Source organism: Cyprinus carpio, chromosome A8 (genome assembly GCF_018340385.1).
Source record: "Cyprinus carpio isolate SPL01 chromosome A8, ASM1834038v1, whole genome shotgun sequence".
NCBI lineage: Eukaryota > Metazoa > Chordata > Actinopteri > Cypriniformes > Cyprinidae > Cyprinus > Cyprinus carpio.
In genome coordinates, this window is record NC_056579.1 from 9,046,619 (window position 1) to 9,072,027 (window position 25,409).

At 37.3% G+C, this 25,409-nt stretch overlaps 3 protein-coding genes across 3 annotated transcripts; 2 read left to right on the top strand and 1 right to left on the bottom strand.

Moving 5' to 3' along the window:
* The first annotated feature begins 1,394 nt into the window (after nucleotides 1-1,394).
* Nucleotides 1,395-9,540, top strand: LOC109083730 (glutamate-rich 3). The gene is made up of 12 exons (XM_019098487.2): nucleotides 1,395-1,579; nucleotides 2,495-2,588; nucleotides 2,859-2,984; nucleotides 3,519-3,590; nucleotides 3,690-3,818; nucleotides 4,566-4,739; nucleotides 5,113-5,310; nucleotides 5,419-5,596; nucleotides 5,802-5,988; nucleotides 7,228-7,439; nucleotides 7,769-7,942; nucleotides 8,030-9,540. The coding sequence occupies exons 1-12, from the start codon at nucleotides 1,560-1,562 to the stop codon at nucleotides 8,434-8,436; spliced, it is 1,971 nt and encodes a 656-aa protein (XP_018954032.1). The 5' UTR covers nucleotides 1,395-1,559; the 3' UTR covers nucleotides 8,437-9,540.
* LOC122145912 (titin homolog) lies at nucleotides 8,375-13,889 on the top strand. The gene is made up of 4 exons (XM_042761975.1): nucleotides 8,375-8,413; nucleotides 9,337-9,439; nucleotides 9,635-9,766; nucleotides 9,938-13,889. Exons 3-4 carry the CDS (start codon nucleotides 9,643-9,645, stop codon nucleotides 13,108-13,110), a joined length of 3,297 nt encoding a protein of 1,098 aa, XP_042617909.1. The 5' UTR covers nucleotides 8,375-8,413; nucleotides 9,337-9,439; nucleotides 9,635-9,642; the 3' UTR covers nucleotides 13,111-13,889.
* An 83-nt stretch (nucleotides 13,890-13,972) lies between these two features.
* Nucleotides 13,973-24,304, bottom strand: LOC109083716 (serine/threonine-protein kinase TNNI3K). The gene is made up of 25 exons (XM_042761977.1): nucleotides 24,174-24,304; nucleotides 23,847-23,955; nucleotides 23,609-23,694; nucleotides 23,281-23,378; nucleotides 23,056-23,166; nucleotides 22,849-22,947; nucleotides 22,648-22,786; nucleotides 21,958-22,102; nucleotides 21,714-21,818; nucleotides 21,467-21,561; nucleotides 21,163-21,312; nucleotides 20,881-20,967; nucleotides 20,705-20,761; nucleotides 20,275-20,367; nucleotides 20,144-20,201; nucleotides 19,867-20,061; nucleotides 18,905-19,009; nucleotides 18,653-18,705; nucleotides 18,246-18,298; nucleotides 17,862-17,994; nucleotides 17,514-17,623; nucleotides 16,240-16,299; nucleotides 15,986-16,155; nucleotides 15,131-15,210; nucleotides 13,973-14,865 (listed from the first exon to the last, which is right to left on the bottom strand). The coding sequence occupies exons 1-25, from the start codon at nucleotides 24,211-24,213 to the stop codon at nucleotides 14,789-14,791; spliced, it is 2,508 nt and encodes an 835-aa protein (XP_042617911.1). The 5' UTR covers nucleotides 24,214-24,304; the 3' UTR covers nucleotides 13,973-14,788.
* Nucleotides 24,305-25,409: the final 1,105 nt, after the last annotated feature.

Here is a 25,409-nt window from a genome sequence, read left to right on the forward strand (position 1 = left end):
GACAATTTTTTTTAAGTATTTAATTGTTTAACTCTATTATATATTTTTTTTAAAACAAAGTGTGCCAATGGAAATACTCGTTGTGCGCTCAGATGAGGCCGCCTTTAGACCGTTTTTTGAGTCAAGGGTGTCATGATCACTTCAGGACTGCAGTGATCTCTGTCTGGCCAATCAGAGAGCCTTGTAAAAATGCCCTAATCAGGGAATGATTGTCTCCACAATCACAGCACAAATGTTCAATCTAACACTGATTGCATTTGCTGCCACCCACAGCACATCCAACACCACCACGATCCCACTGATATATCACACACATACACGTTTCTTGTGAGGACACTGCATAGACTTCCATTGATTTTCTATCAGGTTAATGATATTTTCTATCAGCTGACCGAACCCCTACCCCTAAACTTACCTATCACAGAAACATGTGCAGATCACTAGATTTAAATCAAAACATCTTTTGTCAATTTTATAAGCATTTTTATCTAGTGAGGAGCAGTCAAATGGCCTCGTGGGTTGACAAAGTATTTCACAAATGATGACATTTGGTCCTCACAAGTATAGTCAAAATAAGTACACACACACACACACACACACACACACACACACAAACAAACAAACAGACCAAACAATATTTTCTATCTCCTAACCCAACCCTACCCCTTACAGAAAACGTGTTTAAATTGCAATGCCAGGAAGTAAAGTTGATTCACTTCTACTTAATATGTTGTCACACACAGAGACAGCCCTACACAGCGTGTAGTGAGATGCTTTTTACGATTCTCTGTACATAGAGTAAAACTAACATGGGAAAGAACATGCAAATAGAAAGAACACATGAATAAAAGGAACACGTGAAAAAGCTCAAAGCTTAATTTACTTAATTTTTACTTAAGCTGCTGTACTTTATTTTTAGATTCCTTCAAAAAAAAAAAAAATGACATTCTTATGTTACCAAGAATTAAATCCCAAAATGCTGGAGATTATATTACTGCAGTGCAATATTCTGATGATTCCTTCATCACTTTTAGGACATGGACGGACAATCCCCAGTGAAAACACTAGAGGGCGTTAATGTACAGCTTTAAGGCTTATTTTAACCTGACCTACAATAATCTTCACGAAATAAACCGAATTCATGTTTGGGCCTAATAAATCTTCACAACCATAACATTTGACAAAAGTTATATGCTAGACAATAGGCTACATGACATGATTTATTTTTTTTATTTTTCAACCTTTCTATTTAAATAAGCCCTTTATTTTTATTATTTACATAACGGATATGTAAAAAAAAATGACTATAAGACTTAATAGTATGAGCTATAATGTAGCTGTTAAATAAAGCACAAAGAATGCGGAGTCTTAAGGGCATCGTCACGTGTTTCACCATGGCAACGCTGGCTGTCATCAGTTCCGCGCGAGCAAAGGTGTTGCGTGTTCGGAGCCGGGTAGACAGATGCACACATAGTTTTAATGTCCTCTGGATTAAAGAAAGCTCTTCTATTATTGCTTGATTGCTTGAGTTATATCAAAGATCACTGCGCACCGACAAAATGAGTCATCTGAACCAAGGGTGAGTAACTAAGCTTGACCAAGTTGCAGTGTTGACTGAAATGAAGTGTAAAATGCTCTTTAACTACTGTCCTGTGTTACACTGCTAGCTGCATTATGCATAATTTTATCATTTATAACAATATGCATAGTAATTATAATTTTTCAGCATTATTTTATGACATGACACTATATGACCAAAAGCTCTTGTTACTGTGGAGATGAAACAACAGAAGAGATTAACCACTCCTTAATGGACAAGCTATATTTTTCAGGCATGATTTAGGGATATGTTGTTTATTTGTTGACCATGCCTCAAATCGCTAACTGTCATATTAAATATATGTCTGAATTGATAATGCATTATATTTACGTGTAATTAGAATGAATCCATATGTTAAGAATGTCTTAAACAGACGTGATGTTTTATTTCTGAGCAATTTTAGAGAGAGACATGAATTCAAAGAGGGGCCGTGGGTTAAGTGTGCTATCCATTCACACTCAATTCCAATAGAAACCAGACACCGGTAATGGTATCTGCTTGGCCTGAGGATTGGCGTACAGGTTGTGTTGTCTTCTTTACAAATGCTGAGGGAAATCAAATCTGTAGCGGAAAAAGCCAGGCAGACAAACAGTCGAGCATTTCCAAGACTACACTTGACACAGATGTAGAGTGTTCACCTCAAGCTGAAATCCTTGGCACTGGTGCCCTTGAGGATCACTGAATCATTCCATCAGCCTGTTTGGACCCATCTTTACATTACAAGTTCATCATGCCTGGGATGAGATATTTGAATGTTTTAATATGCCTGACAGCAGGCCGGTTTCTACTGGGATTACAGATACTGACAGATTTATTTATTTATTCAAATAGTGTAACATATTGACATTATCAAAGCTCAGAAATACAGTGTTGATTATATTTTTGTCCGTGTAGTCTTATTTCAGCTTACAATAGCTTAGCTGACAAACATCTGACCGGATACTTCAACAATGCAAGAATACGAAGACATCTTAAGAAAGTTGGGCTGGTATGTGCACATTTTAGATAGTCATATTGGGAAATGATGTTATGATTATTCATTGAGATCAGCCTTGAGTTTAGATCATTCTAAAATGTTTCAATATTTATAAACTGACATACGTTGATCTCAATGACTGTTATATCAAAAGTTATAGAATGTAATTAGCGTTTTCATAAAGATCACTTCAGATAACTTGTTAAAAGATGAAAGGAAAGACACTTTATGTCATACAAGATCAGATGCATCAGTCATTAAATGCAGGTGCATGTGCTTCAGATCACTCGCAGTGGCCGGATTGTTCCTGATAAGGAGTACAAGCACAAGCTGATCCAGCGAGCGCATCAGAGACATGTGAGGGAGTGTCTCGCTCAGGCCATTTTTCACAAGGTGCTAGACATGGAGGTGAGAGCATTATACAGTCCAGGGGTGCTTTATCAGAAGCTCTATTATCCTTGACTGTAGTGTCAAAAAGTAAGTGCACTAATGCGAGATATTCTGCTCACATAATCAGATTTTTACAGTATAAAAGGCAGTATTGTATAACAGTATTGTATAACAACTTTAAATAATCACAATCAGTTTAAATGACTCAATAATCTAACTTCAAAAAAAAAAAAAAAAAATAGTGTATATATATATATATATATATATATATATATATATATATATATATATATAATTTATCCAATGTATTATATTTTTCATATACTGTACATACATATCATATATATGTAATTTGTGTAATATATTTAAGATAACAAAGGTAATATTAAGAATTAATATCAATATAATTTTTATGTATTTATTTTACTATTATAATTTTGTAATTTGTAGACTATATACTATGTATTTATCCTATTATATACTAAACTAAACTAAAGCAAACTTAAGAAAAAAAAGTTTTTCTAGATATTTTACTTTTCCACTGTTTATTAACGCCTTCATCAAACTGAGATCAAGAGAAAACTTGAGGAATTTGCACGGAGGGAACGAATCTACAAAATGAAGGTTTGTCATTTTTATAGAACTCCTTTCAGACTCAAACTGGCCTTGGTGACATGATAATAAAGTAAATTTTGTGATTCAATGTTTTGCATTATATGATAGGCTGAGCGCACCAAGAGATATGAAGATGAACCAATGCTAATGCTGTCACCTCGGCCACCCACAAGGCCAAAGGTCTCACACGCACAGCATTCTGGGCCAGAGGGAGAGCATTCTGAGTCAACAGAATCTGTGAGTGTATAAATGGGTAAAATCGTTTTATGATCTAACCATTTCCTTTCAGTTTACATACTGTACATTACAATTAGTAGGTACCTCCTCCGTAATAAATGTGCTTCAGTGCTGTATTATAAATGTTTTCCTAGTGATGTGCCGTCAATTCATTTCCTGCAAAAAAAAAAAAAAAAATGTCATGAACTTTATATCTGCTTGTGTTTATTCTAGATAGTTACCCAGCTAGACTTAATGGTTGCTAAATTGCAGATTCAGATCATTGTTGGCTCATCAGGCTCTGACATGTTTAGCAGAAGGTGATATGAAGTGTTGTGGTTGTACTAATCATGAATGTTTGCCTGTTGACGGTGCCTAGAGAGTTACTGCTCCAGTAATTTGATGACACATGAGCTTTATTGTTTGCTTTGGTTTCTCTAGATATGTTTTTTTTAAATCTTCTTAATAATTGAAGTAGTTTTGACTTTATTTTTCTAAATAAAGATGATTTGACTTGACTTTAATATTGTATAATTAATGCAATTGGAATTTCTCAGTTTATCTAAAGATTAATAATTTATTTCAACAATACTTTTATTTACTGGAGGTTTATATTTATTGCACAACAAATAACAATACAGTGAAAGATAGTGTATATATAACTGCTTTCCGATAATGCACAAGTGTTACATTAGTAGGACATGTCTTAAGCATGTATATTCAGCATATTTAAAATTTGGTATGTGAGTTATTGTCTTACTGCCGTAGCCGAGTTCCTCCAGGCCAAACACGGCTCCAGGAACGATGCAGAGGCCTGTTCGACTCAAACCCCTGAACAGCAATAGTGCCACGGCCTCTCTGAAGAGAACCTCCCCTCGACACAGACCCCGGGACCGGGACCGGGACTCCTCCAATGACACCGATCAGCCCCTCAGTTATACGGTGAGACCATCCTGAGGTCCTAATACTAACCCCTCGTTACAGGTCACTGACAAAGCACAAATCACACTCAAACATCTAATATTACTAATTTGCATATATACTAATACATATATACTAATATCTGTAATATCTCTGTTGTTACTTCTGGAGAGAAATATGAATAAATAGTGAGAAAATATGTGTGTGTGTGTGTGTGTCTGTATTATTTTATATATCAAGATAAACTAAATTAAAACGAGAAGCTAAGATGGCAACTAGCTGAAATACAAAGTTTTTTTAATATTTAATTTTATTTCAGTTTCAGTTTTAAATTTTAATGAACTATAATTGCCTCACAGCAATAACATTTTTATCTCTCTGGGTTGTTTTATAGTTGGACAGAGATGTCAAGAAACATCTGACCACGACAGACTTCTCTAGCACTGTCTCGCCCTACCGTCTTCCTGTCATTAACAACTATGTGACCCCCGTGCCGCCCCTCACAAAGAAGAATGAAAGAGGGCCGAGAGCGAACGGCACACTCAGGGGTCGAAAGTTAAGACCCACTACGGCACCGATAGCTGCTACAGAGGTCAGTATATGTTGAAGTAATTTACTGAGTATTCAGGGATGTGAAGGTTGACAAAGCCATTAAAATAAATCTTCACTTACATATATTCTGCTATTCCTGTGTCTGTAGCCATCTTCTCTCCAGAGGACTTCAGCCCAGAGTAAAGTGTTAGTAAGCATGGTGTACTTTGGGAAGAGTGTTCACCTGTCCCATGATCTGATGGACCTCAGAGACGAGGTGAAGGTCTTTCAGCAGCACTGTGGAGGAGAGAACCTGTGTGTCTACAAAGGGAAGCTGAGAGAGGGAGGTCAGTGCAGGTCTCTGTACACCTGTGCTTTGTGATTCATATCCTAAGAACACCATGAATTGAGATACACTATTGAACTGTGGGCTTTTTGATAATAAGTGGTTCTTATCTGGCCGTGTTGCATATATTACGTGATTCTCCTTGTTGATTATAAGACACATTCATCAAAAGCAAATGAACTTTCTTTGCTTACCCTTACTTGTAGAAGTGTTCCAGTTTGTGTCAAGACGTCACCAAGGATTTCCCTTCAGTCTTACATTCATCCTGAATGGCCTGCAAGTGGATCGGCTCAGCTCCTGCTGTGAGTTTAAACACAGGAAAGGCTCTCGGCTGGGGGGCAGACACGGACACTTCGGATTTTGCGGTGTGGAGGGAGCCTCTCCATGCTACAAGTAATGAAAATGTATTTCAATATAAATACAGTACATTTCAATGATATTTTTGTGCTCATTGTAAAAATCACTAACTGAATCTTTGCAGTTTCGTAGAGAAAGAAACATTGCTGCAAATATCCCAGCTATACAACATAGCTATACAAATATTCTTTTGGTTTTCCAACTTTAAATTCCTCAAAATTCCTTCTATCAAGTTTAGTGATAGAAAATACCTTTATATTGGCAAGGATGATATTTACATTTACTTTTAATCATTTAGCAGATGCTTTTATATTATATATATATATATATATATATATATATATATATTATATATATATATATATATATATATATATATATATACTGTATATAGATTTATTATGGTTTATTATATATATTTATGGTTTATTATATATATTAAGCAGCATGACTGTTTTTAACATTGATAATGCCAAATGTGACCCTGGACCACAAAACCAGTCTTAAGTCGCTGGGGTATATTTTTAGCAATAGCCAAAAAAACATTGTATGGGTCAAAATTATAGATTTTTCTTTTATGCCAAAAAACATTAGGATATTAAGTAAAGATCATGTTCCATAAAGATATTTTGAAAATTTCCGACCATAAATATATCGAAATTTACTTTTTGATTAGCAATATGCTTTGCTAAGAATGCATTTGGACAAATTCAAAGGCAATTTTCTCAGTATTTTGATTTTTTTGCACCCTCAGATTCCAGATTTTCAAATAGTTGTATCTCGGTCAAATATTGTCCGATCCAAATAAACCATACATCAATGAAAACCTTATTTATTCAGCTTTCATATTATGTATAAATCTCAATTTCGCAAAAATTGACACTTAAGAATGGTTTTGTAGTCCAGGGTCACAAATAAGCATATCAGAATGATTTCTGAATGATCATGTATCATTGAAGACTGGAATAATGCCTGCTGAAAACTCAGTTTTATCACAGGAATAAAATTAATTAAAAATTAATTAAAATAGAAAACAGTTATTTTTTTAAATTGTAATAATATTTCACAATATTACTGTTTTTACTGAATTTTTGACCAAATGCAGCCTTGATGAGGATAACTTTTTAAAAATCTTACTGACCACGTGGTAGTATTACTGTATATCGACCACCACACTGCCTATTTATCATTATTGGCTTTGGCCATTGAAAAAAACCCACATTGTTCCAACGCTAATCAAAATGCATTATTGTTTTGTATGATGTAATTCTTTAGGTGTATTATTGCCATGGGCTTGGACAAAAAACCCACCCCTCCTCAAAAAAGAATGAAAGAGGAGCTGCCAACCTCTAAATCCCCTGATGCTAAGGAGGCCACAGATGTAGATGAGGACATAGAGACACAGTCTAATGCAGAGCTGGACACGCCTCAGGAAATGGAGACAGAACCTAATCGAGAAACAAGAGGACAGAAAAAGACCAAAGATGGTACAAACTCTATGAGTTTCCTGATTTCAAAAACACATCCTTTAATTGATGCCTCTGCAGGCCTATTTAAACGTAGCACAACAAATGAACTTGTGATTACATGCAAGAAAAAAAAAAAAACTGTTGGTTAAAAAAACAGTTTCTGTTAAGTCTCAGCTGTTGTAAATAACTTTAGAAATTGTGTGTTCCTGTTGTTTTACTAGTAGAGCATGACACTAGCAACACCAAGGTCATGGGTTTGAATCCCATAGAACGCATACAGATAAAATGTGTATGTTAAATGGTCATTTCTATTGCATCTTTAAATTAATTGCTTTGACCTCATATAGACTATGAGGAAGACTTTGAGGCAGATGATGAAGGGCCAGTTGAAGATGGTGATGAAGCAGAGGAAAAGCTAGCTTCTGCTGCCACTGGGGAAGAAAAAGAAACTGAGACCAGGGATGAAAATGACATAAATGAAGAGAAAAGCAACTCTGACAGCGATGACACCAATATGTCCAGTAAGTGTTACTTTTTCACACTTTTCAGCAACATGTCAAGATTGTTAAACACCTAAAACCAACAGATTATTTGTCTTCTTCTTTCAGAGGTCAAAAGGTCATCATCTGTCTCATCTGGTCGAACATCAAGCTTGTCCAGCAATGACAATGACAACAGTGAAAGAGATATTGTGGAGGACACCAAAGAAATCACCACTGCTGATGTTCCAGAGGAGAGCTTACATGCAGAGGAAGTTCTCACCACAGCTGAGACCAAACCGGAGGAGACAGAGGCCACAGAGTCCAGCGATGTTACATTGCCTCAAGCTGCAGTGGAAGATTCTGGGACACAGGATAGTCCAGTGGATGGCATGGAGAAGAGCAACCTGGAAATGTCAGAAGACACAGACAAGAAAGAGGGAACTGAAGATGAGCAATCTGGGGAGCATGCCAAACCTGAAGATAAGCCACAAGAAAATCAACCGGAGAGAGGTGAGTGTCTGCATGAAAACTAGTGCTGTGTGCCTGTCATGATCGAACCTGGTGTGTTTATTCATGTTGGCTTTTACAACATCAGACCTGGAGGGTCTTTATTTTTTAGCTATTTGATTTTCTACTTTCAGCTTTGATTGCTGCAAGTTAAACAAAGTGTTTAGTTACTTCACACAGCATTTATAATTAACGCTTTAGTGTCATTTGTTGGATACTTTCTCCTATCCCAGCTTAATAAGCAGAGACATCTGTTTTTACATTTTTTTGTGTGTCGGCACAGAAATGACACATTTCAGCTTTCATTAATTAGCATCTTTTATTACCCTATTACTACCTGAAATACTTTACTTACATTTACCTGAGGAGAGCATGATAACATGTTTTTTGCATGTACATGACCTCACTAATTACTCGAGTTCTGATTGTGTTAAAAGCAGAACATATGTTACTCACTTTTCTGTGTAATTGTCAAGGCCACTGAGAGCCCAGTTTGTTTAACTCTAGGTGGTCTTGCAAACATCATTGTATTGATTGGTTTGTGTTATCAAATGTGTTTTTAATTGCATGTTATTTGTTTCCGTAAGCATACTGCTCAGTATAAACCAATCTGTCTTGACTCTTACAATCCATCAAGGTTTAGACTCTTTTTTGAGTTATATTTTGTATATATGACAAGTGCACTGCGAAACAATCTATAAAGTGTAGTATGCATTACATGTTGGCTGTTGTGGATTTGCTAATGTAATTGTTGGGAATAGAGAGCAGTGTTTTCTATTTGTGATTTTGTGTTAAGTTTCTGATTTCAGTGTGTTTGATTCATAATGTACATCTAGCCATTTTTGATTTGTTTTCTGTAACACATAATTAAATACACTGTTTGGCGTAATTGGTTGTTGTGTAAAATTCATGTGTATTCTCATCAGATATGGTTATGGATCCTTTTTTGGCAACTGTCCAGTGTGAAAACATTTAAGTGATTTTTGGCTGCATGCTGTGTTCCCAGTCTAAGTGTTTGCTGTGCTTGTGGTAATGAACTTTTTGCATTTCATTTACACTATTATTTTTGTTTCAATGCTTCTAGATTTCATTTCAAACTATGTTTAATATTAAATTCATCCCACTTATTATGTGACTGTTATTCATTTAGTTAATTCACTTTCAAGATAACATTAACATTTTGTTATGGATGTCATATGTCTCATTCCCTGTGGCTAAAAACAGCCAAGTCAATGCAGGAGAAGTTGGCTGAGGCTATTTTGAAGCAATCTCAATGTAGTTCAGAGCCAGAGTTTAGTGATACAAGCACAGAGGAAGATGAAGGGGCCTCAGTGAAGATCCAAAAGGATGGCCAAGGTAAAAAAAAGCTGTCGTCTTTTCGTCATTTATTTCCAAAATAGCACTAGTAAAGATTAATTTTTTACACAACAAATTAGTTTCTGCAGTGCTCAGACAAAAACATTGATTGTTTGTTTGTAAAAATGTATAAATCTGAAATGGTTTAATTACAAATGCTCACTTTTACAGGAGCTGAAATGGCTGAAATCACTTTGCCTCAACCATCAAACACACAAGATGATATTCCAGATGAAAGTGGACCCAACTCACAGGAGGCTGCATGTGAGGAAAGGGTGCATGTTGAGATGGGTCGGCTTACAGAAGAGACAAATACACAGGAACCTCATTTCCACACAGAAGAAGAAGTACAAGAAATAGATGAGACTAAGGAAGGAGCGGAAAGTTTAGACATGGAGGAAAAGCAGACGGAAGAACGAAGTGAGAGTACAAATGAGGTTGAACAACCAGATAAAAGAGAGGAAGTGAAAACTGAAACTGAGGAGGCACAGGAGAAAGTTATGGATGGGGACAATACAATTGCAGAGGTACAAGATTCAATAGTACAAGAACCAGAGACACATGCTGAAATGCTAGACTCTGAAAATACAGACACTGAGGTTCCAGAGATGAAGGGAGAGGGTTCGGCATGTCAGACAGAGAATGGTACAGAAACAGGTGCAGGTGACACTGAGAGGCAGCGAGACGCTGATGACGCAGATCAGAACATAGAGAGGAGGAGTGATGGACAGATAGACAGAGATGAAAGAGAAGACCTAGCAGATGAGGCTGGGGATGATAGATCAACTGGGGAAATGGTACAGGAGACAGATGGCAAGGTGGATGATGGGGGCTCTGTTGGTAAGGTGGAAGATGGAGAAAAATCTAGTGAAGGTAAGGCAGAGGAGGAAGCTACAGAAAAGCTAGAGGTTGAGGATAGACTTGAAAATCTGGGAATGGAAGAGGCAGTGAAACTTGGGGAAGAAGAGACCCAAGGTAGTGAGAAAGAAAATGAGGGTGGCCATGATTTAAATGCAGAAGATAAAGAAAATGAGGATAGTACAGAAAAAGGTAAAGATGTTGTGAATGATAAACATTATGAAGAAGAAGCTGAAGAACTGTCTAGTGAGGCTGGGATTAGACAAAATGATTCAGAGGGTGGTCAAGATGTGAGTACACAGGGTAATGAAATAGAGTATGATGGCCTGAATGATGAACAGAATGAAACAGAAGATGGAGAACAGGTTAGAAATAAACTTACTGTTGAAGCAGAGGAAGAAGGGCAAGAGAAACCAAACAGTGAGGATGATATTGGAGGAGAAACCAAAAAAGTGAAAGGCGAAACAATGGAAGATGGGATTCAGAAAGAGGAAGAAGCAAAGGTGGAGGACAAGAAGATAGATGAGATGGCAGAGGGAACAGATGGAAATTGTGTAGAGAATGAGTTAGAAACAGGTGAAGAGTTGGTAGAAGAGCCAGAGAAAGAGGTGACAGTGAGATTAGTGAGAATTAGTGAGAATACCTTAGATACAGGAAATGGAAAAGAAGAGGCAGTTTCTGATGAAAATACAGCCCAAAAACTAGAAGTCAACTTTGAGGTCCAAAATGAGGGATCTGTTTCACAGGAAAAACTAAATGAAATTGGTTCAAGGGGGGCACCCAATGATGACATAGAGGCCAGTACCAAGGAAGAAGTAGATGAACCTACTGGTGTGAATAATGACCTGCTGGATGGTAACATGGATAATGAAAATGGAGAAAGACAAGATGTCAGTCTTGAGGAGGCTGAGAAGGTAGAAGAATATTTTCAAGAGGAATTGCAAGACAAATCAGAGAGTGAGACAACTGGTGATAGGGCTCAAGATGTTTTAGGTGATTATGAAAAGCCAGAAACTGATAAAGATATGAAAGAAATAGAAAAAGATGATGACAACGAGCAAGAGACTGAAAACAAGTCAGATGCTGAACTTGTTCCCTCAAAAAGAGAGTCTCAATTGGGCGATGAACATGAGGACCAGGCCAGTGACAATCAAAAAGCAGACAAACAGGATGACAAAGAAGAGTCTGATAAAGAATTGGAAACATCTGCAACAACACTCATAGAAAATGTAACCTCTCAGATAACCCAGGAGATGGTCAATAAGGATACAGAAAATGACATTGTCTCGGCAGATGCCACAGCAGAAGAACCAAATGAGTCAGAACTGAAAGGTACTGACACTGAATTGAGAAGTAGAGATGCTCCTGAAGTAATTGATGTTGATCCAGTGGAACCTCTGGAAAAGAAAGGAAATTCTGTAAATAATGATGGTGGCTCATCGGTTTCCCATTCACTGGAATCACAGCCTGTGGAGAAAGTCAAAAAAGGGGTTAAAGGTCCAGTTCTGAGCATCGATTCAGAGGATCTTGCCATTCATTCAACAGCTTTAACTAAAGCAGCTGGGGTGGATCTAGTAAGTAACTGGATCAACATACACCAGGAATCAAGGTATTTTCAGACATTCATCGATGATGAAGAGGGTCTCATCTTGGAAGAAACCGAGGAGAGGCTAAATGGTGAAGTATTAAATGCTACAGATACACCAACAAGTACTGATATTGAGGGCCTTGATGAAACACTCAAGAGTAGAGATGAAACTGCAACTCCTGTAAGGAAAATTCTCGATGAGAATGCAGAGTCTGTGGCTGAAAGCTTGAAAACAGAGACAAAAGTTGAAGCCATAGAATCAGATGCTCACACTAATCACTCTAAAGACAGCTTACATACCTCAACCAAAGATGAAAGAGTCCAGGAGGCTGGAGATACTAGAGGTTCTTTGGTCACTATTTGGTCAAGACAGAGTAATGGTGGACACACCAATCAAAAAGACACTTCTGGACAGGAAACTTCAATGCCAGATGATGTCATAAACCTAGAGACAACAGCAACATCTAAAGACATTCAAGAGCGAACACCATCTGAAAATGAACAACAGGATGTATCTACAAATGTCGACCTGAATGCAAAAGAGTCAGAAAGAAGTAATCAACCAAATATGACTGATAAAACCACACATTTATTCCAAACAGAGGAAGCAAGTAACGGAGAGACCCTGGAAAGTTCGGAATGTATTGAGCCTCACAGTCCGACAATCACAGTAATTACAGACCTCACAATCATCAATAAATCAGAAAACAGGATCCAAGACGACACTGCAAGTGTAGACTTTCATTCTAGCCAGTCAGATGGAAGCAGGAACGTGGACGGAAACAGGAAAACAAAAGTAATTGACACTTTAAGCACGTTTTCATTGGACGACTCAAGGTTTTTTGGGCCCACAGGATATCCCAGATTAACGACTGCTCACACAGAGAACAGTTATTAGTACAATGGTAAATCCTTCAGCTAACCCAGGGGTGTCCAACTCTTTTCCTGTCCTGCCGAGTTTAGGTCCTACCCCAATTAAACATATTGGAAACAGTTAACCAAGGTCTTCTGGAACAAAACTCTAAGGCATCGGCGTTCCATGCACTTGCTTTTACTTATCAGAGACCCATAGTGAGTCCTGTGTGCTTGGTAGGGAAGCTATCAACAGCCCACTGAAAATAGACACCATAGGAGGCACACAGCACAAATAATTTAATTATTCATGATCCGGAGCCCTCCAGTTGGTCAGGCTGCACTAGCAGTATACCAACATACTTCAGAAAATAAAGGCTGGAATACACTATATGACTTTTAAAATGTAAACAGATTTTAAAACACTGGGCATCATACACTAACCAACTTTGTGATAGTCACCAAGGAAAAACTGAGGATCGAACACTCCCAGACTTTAAAGTTGTTCTGATCACAACAAATTCATACAGAAACTGCACACTGTTGCTAGGAGACGCATGACAAATGAAAACAATATGCGTTCTAAAATCAGCACAAAATATCAAACAAGCTTGATATCCTCCGACTGGATGGAATTATAGACTGAAGCTAAAAAATCGGTATCTGTGATCATCATGCACTACACGATTTTCTTTGGAATCTGACTACTCAAATCTGCAGACTGGCTCTGACTTTCAGCTACTAGCATCAACTTCTCCAGACAGTAAAAAACTGTGTGGTGTATTACAGACTTAAGAGAATTGAACTAAAACCTTAATGATTGCACTTTCCTCTGTGTTCCTAATTAGTATTCAGAACACTTTAATATGCAGATGCACAGTGTGATATGAATGACATGAACGCCTTGCTGATTTTTAGCACTAGTTTAATGGTGTTCTTAGACTTTACACTGGATTAGTTCACATACATTGCTATGACACTTTCTTTGTTCCTTGTCATAATCATGCAGATCATGGGAGTTAAATCAAAACTTGAGCTGTTTCAAATCCTCATGCAAGGCCAAATTGCTCTAAGAGTGCCTGTGTTGTTAGGTGACATCAGTCATGATCTTGTCAAGTTCACTTTTCACTCGCTGGCTTATTTGTCTAAAAAAAAGTGTTTGCTTTTGAAATTAGAATAAAATACTGAAATAGACTTATTTGTCCTGATCTACCAGATATTTACTTGACACTGAAACACAATATAAAAAAACCTTGTACAACAATAAAAATAAGTTTTGACTTTAAAGTCAAAACTTTGAGATACTAGTATGCATAATGAATGTAACACTATTAATTCTTATACAAAAGAACACACAATGGCTGAAAAACACATCCAAATTGAGTTTTATGTGTCCTTAGACTAAATGGATCTACATATGGTGCGTTCACTGTAATAATCGCAATTATTATTATTACTGTTATAATTATAGTAGGTGACTATCCTGATATTCTACTCAGAGCTGTTCACGCCCTCTGACTCAGAATAATTTGTTTCAATGACAACATTCTTGTTTCCCAAATGACTCATTGTGAGGCTGGAAGAAGCCAGAGCTCTTTGAACATTATGACTCTGACAACAGTGTGAATAGTGTTTAAAACTTGAAAGCTCATAATTATGGTAATTCAGATATGTCATGTATACAAGTGTGTTTGTGTGTGATGTTCTTCAGAGAGTTGCTGCTTCTAGTTGCTGTCCTCAAAACTTCCATTGCTGCTGCATGAATGGAAACGCATGGTGCTCATGGGATCTGACACATATCCTGCGGGAACAGCATGGAACACAGTGACTAACACGCACTTTAATACCACCACCCACTTGTTGCACCATATGCTTACACGCACACAGTGCTCTCATGTTCGTGAAAATGTCATGTTAACTTCAAACCAAATTTGCATGGATTATATCAACATGATTGTTGCCATATTTTATGTAAATTAAAATGAAAAACAATGTGGCCCCCCATTAAGCTGTTACATAAACAGATGAATCACACGTTTGATAATAATTTCCAGTTGGACACAAACCATTTCGGTCAATGGGTGGGAACTGCATGTTCCTCCTCAGCTCATCCAGGGACAAGCCCTGTGAAGACCTCCGACCAGAGCTGTCAAAATAAAAGAGAGGATTGAATCAACAAAGCGATTAGTGTTGGTTTACACTAAAGACCACAGAACAAGCACGATTCTTCTGCAATATGAAATTTTAATGATGCTAAATAGGATACACTTCTGTTGCTTTGTTGTTGTCATATCAGCTCAATGATGCCTTGCTGGGTTCGTCCTGCTCAGATGATCCTCTATTGAATTTGTTTTCTATTTAGTCATTCACAGTGTCACTTTAGCCTGATTTATTGCTCATACCACCAAACTGCGTACAATGCTAGTTCAGGTTACATAAAACATCATATTGCAATGATTATGACTAATTTAGGCTCCAAAGAAGGAGTCCCTTCTAGTAATTTTTAAACTTTTTTTGTTGACAGTTGCCAGGTTCCTCCACAACACACACGCATTCATCACCACCCATAAAGAATTAAGAGGTGACCACCAGCAAAGGTTCTCAGTGTGAATGTCATGCAAGTTTCATTGCAGTCTCTCTTTTGTTTTCATGCCTCGGTTTCCAAGCAAAAGCACTTCAGACTGTACAGAAGTGTTGTGTTTGGACTTCATGGCACTGACCAAACAAAAGAGCAAGGGGACCTGACTCCTCCATTAATGCATGAGGATGACGTATTAGCTTCCATTTAAATTCATATTTGTTTTCACACTAAAGTAGTTTGGCAATAAGTTGGTGTGGGGGCTCTTCCTAGCAAATACAAATCATAATCTCATTCTTGGATAGTGCATAGGTTTGTGATAGATTTGTGTGTGTGTGTGTACTTTTGGGTCCAAAATGCATAGGCACGGGCATTGAGGGCGTATTCCAACTCAAAGCGCGAGCGAAGGGCAGCTACGTGACTTCGTCCAGGGCTGCCACGTGCTACCAGGCAGTCGGTGGAGGATGAGGGTGAAAGAGAACCACTGCTGTTACTAGAGGCTGGAGACATAAGCTGGACACACATAGAAATATGAAGTACTGGACAAATAGAATAAAAATGTATAGTAGATATATCATTTATGTGCTTGTAACCTACCTCCACGTTACACAGGCATTCCTCTAGTTTGGCAACCACTTCCGAAAACTCAGGTCTTTCCTGTCAGAGAGAGTCAAAAATAGGGTATTTTCATCAGAGAGGTTTGGTTAAAGTACAGGAAATGATCTCTGGCTGTCCAATCAGCCGCTACTCTGAAGAGGATTCTCTGATCGCTGCCCAAGCATCATTCAGAGTGAAGGACTTCAAAAGACCAGAACACAGTACTTCATCAGAGAAGAGAGACAAACACACACACACACACACACACACACACACACACACACACACACACACACATAATGAAGGTTTAATTACAAAGATCATGTATACACCTTTGAAATGATCAGGGTTAAAAAAAAATATACACATAGTACCTAAGGTATTTATATATATATATATATATATATATATATATATATATATGGCTGCTAAAAATTACATGAATAAACTACATTATTTCAAAAAATGTAATGTATTAAAATATAAAGCAGTTATCTGAAACTGAATATTATCACTGAATACTTACGTTGTACATCTCTTTAAGCAACACTAAATGAACGCACTGTAGAAACTGTTAGCATAATGGCCCTTTAATGTGTTTCTCAGCAAAAGCTCTGTGCTCTAGAGAATAGTGTCAAGCTGCAGTTGGTACCAGGGCACATTCCTAACAAGCACGCTTGACACAGTTTCAGCCCCGCACCTGAGGGACCAGCACTGAGAACATTGCAAAGATGCTGTATATGAGAAAACACCTGGCATAGGTTTGTTGTAGAGACACGGTAGGCTAGCAACTGGATGCTCATCAACAGAAATACAAATTGTCCTGAGCAACAGAGATAAGGCATTCTGGGTAATCTGACTGATTATAAACAGACTCAGTGGCACAGAGAAGCAGTTAATGAATGGATTTAATAGGGTCATGCTAGGTAACAGAAAAATATTTTTTTAGATTTTAAGAATTTTAATATTCCTAAATTAGATTAAGCTCTGTTTCAACTTTGGTCTTTTTTTTAAATAATGCTTTATGTACTTGCAATAATATTTGTGCTTTCTCTACCCTCTTTACCTAGAAAGCAATGAACTAAATGTTATAATGATACATTAACTAAATGTTATAAACAATGTAAAAGCAACTAATTTAATTCCATAGTCCTTTTTTTAAAAAAAATAAACAATTTTACATGAATTTTAAGTAAACGTGCATATCTCAAGATATTCCTACTGTATGTGACTTATTTTCTGAGCATGTTTTGGGCTAGATGTGGGTCACTCACCTCTGGACAAACATTCCAGCCTCTCATCAGCAGTGCTGAGATGGGTTTGGGAATCGAGTATCCAACTGGAGGCCGGACATGATGATATGCCATATCTGCAGCAGCTGCAGCTGTAAAGAGTTAACAGAGATGACAATGAAACCTCATCTATATCTTGGATGGCTTGAGGGTGAGTAAATTTTCATTTTAGGTGAGCTACTGCTTTAAAATATTTAAATTCTTTTATAATTAATATTTTGTTAATCAACTCGAAAATAAAGATGAAAAACTCAAGTACAGAGAAAATTCCACCTTATAACCCAGTCTAAAAGGAAATGAGGGTCAATATTAGGTATTGCAGTACAGTGCCTGGTTTGAGATGTGCGAATGGAATCTCCCCCGTGAGTAGCTCCCACAGGCAGAGAGCATAGCTGAACATGTCCGCTTTCACCGTATAGCGTGTACATTGGGTAAACACCTCAGGGGCCATCCAACGTAGGTTCTGCACAGCATTATGAGAGCAAAAAGACAAACACAAAACAATGTGTGAATTACAAAACACATACAGTACTTTCCCCAAAGGACAGGCACACATACTCCCCCAAAGACACATTGATGTTTTTAACATGACGTACAAGAGAGCCAAAACCATAATGTAAGCAGTATTAAAACTGCCTGCATGTACTTAATGCATTACTTTTTTAAGGCGATAATTAACAGACAGAATTAATCAAGAACACAGAGTGCATTTACCCCAGGTTGTTTAGTCATATTATCCTCATCCACAGACAACAGGAAGCGAGATTCTGCAGAACAATACAGAAGCATTTTCATTACATAAATTGTGGAGATCAAAAGTGACTTTTACGAATTGAATAGTTTTTTCTTTACAAATTGTATTATCAGCACAATAATTTGAATGAACAGTCTATCTGAAACATGAATTTCATGTCTTAACATTTGGTTTGTCCCACTTTTGCTTTTATGATCACAGCACTGAAGCTGTTGATTGACATCAGCAAGATTTGCAATGATCCAAAGAGCACCTTGAAGCCTAAAGATTTCAGCTTTTTTCCAGACAACTGTTTTTTCTCTAACAAAATAAAGCAGGAAAGAGTGAGGTAATAATTGGTTGAGGTGCCTAGTGTTACATTTTTTACCTCCAAAATCAGCCACCACAGCGTGTCCATCTTCATAGAGTAGAATATTATGACTGAAAAGATATCATTAGTTGAAAGGAGGTTTAAAATAGAGCAGATAATACTGCATTTCATCAGTCTTGACAGTGTAAAAATATACTGATTGTCATGTAATAGGATGGTTTAAACAAATGGACAGAGAAACACCATGATCATTGAACGAAGCATGTGATGATGATGATGATGATGATGATGATGATGTTGGTGACTAACCTGTTGAGGTCTCTGTGAATGATTGGTTGGGTCAGATTGTGCAGATACTCCATGCCCTTGGCCACATCGATGGCAATGATGAGCTTGGACTGCAGATCGATGATTCTGGATGTAAAAACATCAAGTGAACACCTCCTCCTCACCACTGATCAATGCACAAACCCATCATCAAACAGATCAATGAGATGATGATCACCTTAAACTGCATACAGAACACTAAGTAGAAATCAAACACTTAGTGGTATTGATGCAAGTCTTATAAACAGATCCTAGATTGCTTCAGATTTCTTCCTCTTAAAGTTACATGCTAGCCAAGACATCTCTAACATTTTTGAATATGACGCTATTCATGACCTTAACGCTGAGTTCCACCAATCAGAAAACTTGCTGTTACTATGGAAATGGGAATTGACCACCCACACTGACCACCCACTTTAATAAAACATTACAAGTTATGTAATCAAATCTCCCCACACTCTCAATCAACACTGTAGTCCTGCATTATATACACATAATGATTTTTATAAATGATCAATTATGGGGTTGGTAAGATTTTTTAATATTTTTGAAAGATGTCTCTTATGTTCTGAATTTATGTGATCAAAAATACAGTAAAAACAGTAATGTAGTGAAATATAACAATTAAAAAAAAAGTTTTCTATTTGAATATATTTTAAAATGCAGTTTATTGTTGTAATGGTAAATCTTCAGTGACACATGATCATTCAGAAATTCTTCTAACATGCTAATTTGGTTCTTATCAATTTTAAAAACAGTTGTGCTGCTTAATATTTTTGTGAAAACCAATTTTTTTAAGACTGCTTGATGTATACATTTCAAAATAACAGCATTTATTTGAAATAGAAGTCTTTTGTAAAATTATAAATGAAAAATTATTCAAATTTCTCTTGAAATTAGTAGTGTATACGCATACATACATACACATAGTATTATAAAATCACCTCTTCTGCTCGTGTAACAGTGAGAACAGTGATCCTCCAGACACATATTGGGTTACAATGGCAAACTGACTGGGGTCGTCCAAACATGCCCCCACAAACTGGATCACACAAGGGTGGTTGAGACGACACAGGATGGACACCTCCCGACAGAACATATCTGTATCTGACTTTGAGCAGTACGTGTTTGCACGGTACCTGTTGAAAAGTACAAAGGTCATGGCAGTTTGCTTTGTATACATGATGTGGACAATCAGGAAAACAAGAAAAAAGCTCTTACCGTTTAATTGCGACTATCTTATTGCGGCACCTTCCTTTGTAGACCTTTCCAAAGGAGCCTATGGTTGCAGTGCTTTAGTGGATTTAATGGGGACTCAGGGACAGCTAATATTTATCATTAAACTGACATACCTGATCCAATAATCTCATTAAACTCCAGTTCAGAAAGTTGAAGGTGGAAGTTTGATGGAAGACTTGCTCTCAGGAGAAGCACATCTGCCTTCTCTGAGGAGAAAAGAGGGTAAATAGGAGTTATTTGATACCTTCACATCAATCATTGTATGAAACTCTAATCATGTTTCATTTAGCTTATGTTGTTCACATTTGCCCATGAGTCATGAAAGATGGTTTACGTTATTTGGAATGTCTCTGACAGATTCAAACGTAAAGGCTTAAACTATAGCAATGATGCAGTGGGAGGATGTTTGGAGACAGTTTCTGACTCACTATCTCTCAGAAGTTTTTGGTGACTGTGGGTAGCAGTATTTCAGGACATACAATAGTATCATAGCAACAGTGATTCATGGAGTCAGCTAACTGTGTGTATGTGTGTGTGTTTTACCTTTAGTCATACTTTTGATCTTTCCGAGGGGAGAAGGAACAGAAACATAAGATCCATCTGCAACAGACACAACAACAAAATAAACTTTCCCTAAAATTCACAACAGCAACCGATTTGTCCAACCAGCTAATACACAGTACAAATCTGTGAGGCTACATGTGGAGAGTGTCTCATACCCCCTCCTGGTTGAGAATATTCATTGCAGGGTGAATCATCTTGAGGTCGTTTGTAGTGTTTTAGTAGAGTAACAATGGCATCATGGCCTAAAATTAAAATCCACACATGGATCATAACACATATAGTAAAATGTATATTTGTCAGTCACATATATTAAAAACATATACATATATATGTGTATGTGTGTCTGTATATATATGTATCTATATATGTTTTTTTTTTTTTTGGTTTTTTTGTGTTGATTATGTTTATAGATGTATAGATATAAACTGTAAAATAACCTTTCTCATAGGCCCACATTAAGCATGTCTGTTCATCCTTTTCCCCACTGGAGCGGCTGGGGTCACAAGCCACCAGATTCATATCTGCTCCGTTGTCCAAAAGAAACTGAACCAGTCGGATGTGTCCATGGAAACAGGCACTATGCAGACCTATTGTTTCACAAATCAACCAGACTACCATCATAACTCATATAACGTCTATCTTAGAACATTGAAATGTCAAGTTACAGAGAATAAGAGCAGAAATATTTCTGAATTTTTGCCATCATTTTTTATGTAAACCAGATTACTGCTGTGATCATACCTGTGTGTCCATCTCGCCCCTGCTGGTTGATGCTCACAGCATTCTGACTGAGCAGATACTTCACCATTTCTAGGTTCTTGCCGTAGGTGCAGGCACTACAGAATACAATTAGAGCTTCATTTAGTGCGTAACAATAGGATCAGCGGGTATCTTAACCCCAATCTGTCATTGGAAGAATACACATTTCTATTTATGACCATAAATTAATGAAAATGTAACAAACGGAAGTGGTGAGGAGGAACGTTACCTGTGAAAAGCTGTCTCACTGAAGATGTTCTCCTTGGACAAACTCTCTGCGCCAGACAACTGAATAATCTCTTGCACCACTTCAAACTTTCCATTGTAGCAAGCTCTGATGGGGAATATGAGACTCAAATCACAATCACTATAACCGCTCTCCAGATTCCAGATCATTTAATTCCACATTAGCGATTTGCCGAGTTTAACTGTCACCTTGTGCTGAGTGGGATTAACTTCTCAAGTGAACTCACAGGTGAAGAGGTGTGTCACCATAGATGTTGACAGAGTGCGGCTGTATGTCAAAGGTGCCCTGCAGAAGGAAACGGACAACCTCTTGGTGTCCAAATCGAGAGCAGAAATGAAGGGGAACATGGTCCTCGTTGTCTTGAGCATTGACTGTACAGGAGAAATTTAGGAGAGCTTTAAAAGAATAGTTCACCCAAAAATGTAAACTTGCTGAAAATGTACTTACCCTCAGGCCATCAAAGATCTAGATGAGATTGTTTCTACATTGGAACAGATTTAGCATTTCTTTTTAAGAACTCATATAAAGACTCATATTTAAACCAGAAGCAATGGTTTAAAGTTAAAAAACCTTCAAATTGTGGATTTGTTTATTTGTATATTGCAGTTTTTTTGATTTTTCAATTCATTAGATGTTGGTTTTTGGTTGTGTTTGTTTGTGTTATTTTTTTGTGATGTTTTTGTAATCTGTTTGTGATTGTGACGATTCACTGCAGAGGATCCATTGGTGAGCAAGTGATGTAAAGCCAAATTTGTTCAAATCTGTTCAGATTAAAAAACACACTACATCTTGAATGGCCTGAGATGTGTAAATCCACAGCAAATTTTCATTTCTGGGTGAACTATTCCTATAAAGTTATATAATCAATATTCACAATCAAGTAAATGTCAGCTAAATAATACAGTAAAACTCTCACCATCAGTTTTGCTGCCATCACCCATCAGCAGTTTGACAATGCCCAGATAGCCTTTAGCTGCAGCCAGGTGAAGCGGTCTGTCCCCTACCTCTCCACTTGCATTGACATCAGCCTCAAACTTCATCAGGAGCTTGCAAACCTGTTAAAAAAAAAGAGCTGTTATGAAGTCCTGGAAATTTATGATATGAGGTAAAGACTGACCTGCTCATGGCCAAAGTAAGCTGCAATGTGCAGAGGGGTGAAGAACACTGCATCTTGGACGTTAACATATGCCCCGTGTTGCAAGAGAATATCAACAACCTTGAAGAAAAGTAGGGAAACCCTTTTGAATCCTTGTGTTCATATGAAGTCCATCACAATTTCTGAATGACCTGGTTTAAAAAGTTTATCTTCAGGTCCAACACGCACCTCAAGATGGGCGGCCACAGTAGCTATATGCAGTGCCGTGAGGGCTCCGTACCCCACCTGCTGGATATCTGCTCCACCATGCAGCAGCGCAGTTACCAGTTCAGCATTACCCTACAACACAGAAACAAAATTTACCACTTATCACATAAATTTTGTTGTTTAAAATTTTTTTAACATGATTAATTCCTAGCACACAGTATTTGGGATTATTAACCCTTGACTGACCTTGAATGCAGCCAGGTGCAGTGCAGTGAATCCATTCCGGGTAAGTCTGGATGGACGCAGACCTTTCAGCATGAGGGTCCTGATGTGAGCTTTATTCCCTGGTAGCAAAAAAAGAAAACAGCTTGAATTAAATGAAAGTACCATAACAACTAAAGGTAATGAATCAAGTAAATCAACAGGGGGAAATTTGCTCCTACAAAGTAAGATAAATAATTACAAATTTTATATGATAGTGATTCAACATAAGTACATAGGAATGAATCATGTATAAGTTTCAAAATTACCATAACATTGCATCATAGTAAAAAACATTTAACATTAGCTCTACCTCCACATATGCAGCAGAGGTGCAGCAGGGACAGCCCACCCTCTGTGCGATAATTCAGATTCACTTTATTGAATGCTTCGTCTGAGCTGTATAAAAAAAACATAAAACAGATTTCCGCATTCACTTTTTCCTCAGTGTTATTAACATAGAAGTCCACACCTTAATCCACATTTTCAAACACTAATAATAGTACACTACAAAAGAGGCTAACAAAACTCTTAGTTTCATTCGGTCTCACCTGAAAACATGCTTGAGTTCCTTGAACTCCTCCTCCTTAATTTTCAAGTCTTCCTCCAGTCTCTCAATTAGAACAGCATATGACTCACTCACTTTCTTTTTCCACTCATCTAAAGCGAAACGACATTGAATTAAGACCACAATGTGGACACAAACAATCCAATTTTACATAGAGAACTATCATTACTTACTGTCAATAAATACTGTATATATGTCAACAAGGATTGCTAGACTAAAAATATTGTATTCTTAATCTATTTATATCAACATCAACCAAACTAATGAACCGAATGAATCAAACAGCCAACTGAAGAAGCTTAATGTTTACCTGTACAGGTTTGAGTGGGTCTTGATTTATAATTCCCCATCAGACTGGTTGGTTTAAACTTTTGTACACGGTTAGCTGGAGGGAAAGTCTCATGCAGTGGTAACACAATGCTTGCACAATAGGGAAGAGTCCGATAAGGGATCACAGCCCCTGCTAAAAATACATCAGCCTCAGTGAGGAACATGTGACAACAATGACAGCTGACCTCTCTGAGGATCTGTACCTATTACAGGGTGAAGCCACGGTCGATTTCTCTCTTCAGACAACAGCTGCATCAAGACCCAACTGTATTTCTCGATCTGTTCTATAAAGGAAATGCACTACCATTCAAAGTTTGGGGTCAGTAAGATTTTTTGTTTGTTTGTTTGTTTGTTTGTTTATTTTTGAAGGTTAATACTTTATATTAATCAGTAAATCCTGACAAAATGTATCACAATTTCCACAAAATATGAGGAACAAACACCAAAGTTTAAAATGGATGAATATGATTTTTTTTCTCTCTCTCTTTAGAGAGTTTCCTCTCTCTCCTTTTGAGGTTACGCAGATGATATACTTTAGACTTCATCGTGCCTTGATGTGTTTTGTGAAGACAGTCCAAGATAAATTAGTAAAACATAGAAGATGGAATAAATCTGCACACGCAACATTAAACTGATCCAACACAAATTTAATAAAATGAACAAAACACTAAATCGACTAGGTTTGATACAACAGTTTAGAGAATTAGTGTTACAGAATACTATAGGCATACAAATACTAATTGGCATACGTAACAAAATAGAATATGTTATTACATGCAAAGTCCCCTTCAAGGAAAGTCTATTTACTCAGCAGCCATATTTGTAACACCTAAGGGCTGCACATTTAAACAACATTACAATTCAGCAAAAAAATCTGACATGAACTATGCCGCAGAAGTTGTATCTTATGCTCAAATAGCAGAAAAAAAGCTTATATCCCAGACTGGCACACGTGTTTCTATGGCAACCAGAGCTATAAAGGCACCTACAGTGACATGTTGACTTTATTAATTGGCAGTTGGCTCTTTTATTCAGAAGGCAGGACATATTTTGCCATATTGCATGTTGCACTTTCTCCCATTCATAGTAATGTGAGTGCACCATCTAGGTATTTCTGTAGTGTCTGTTATGGGCAATATATGATTTTCGTCACATGGCTGTACTGCCCTACAAGGCAAAAAGCAGTAATCTTTTGTCAAAACTGAGTTATGATCAG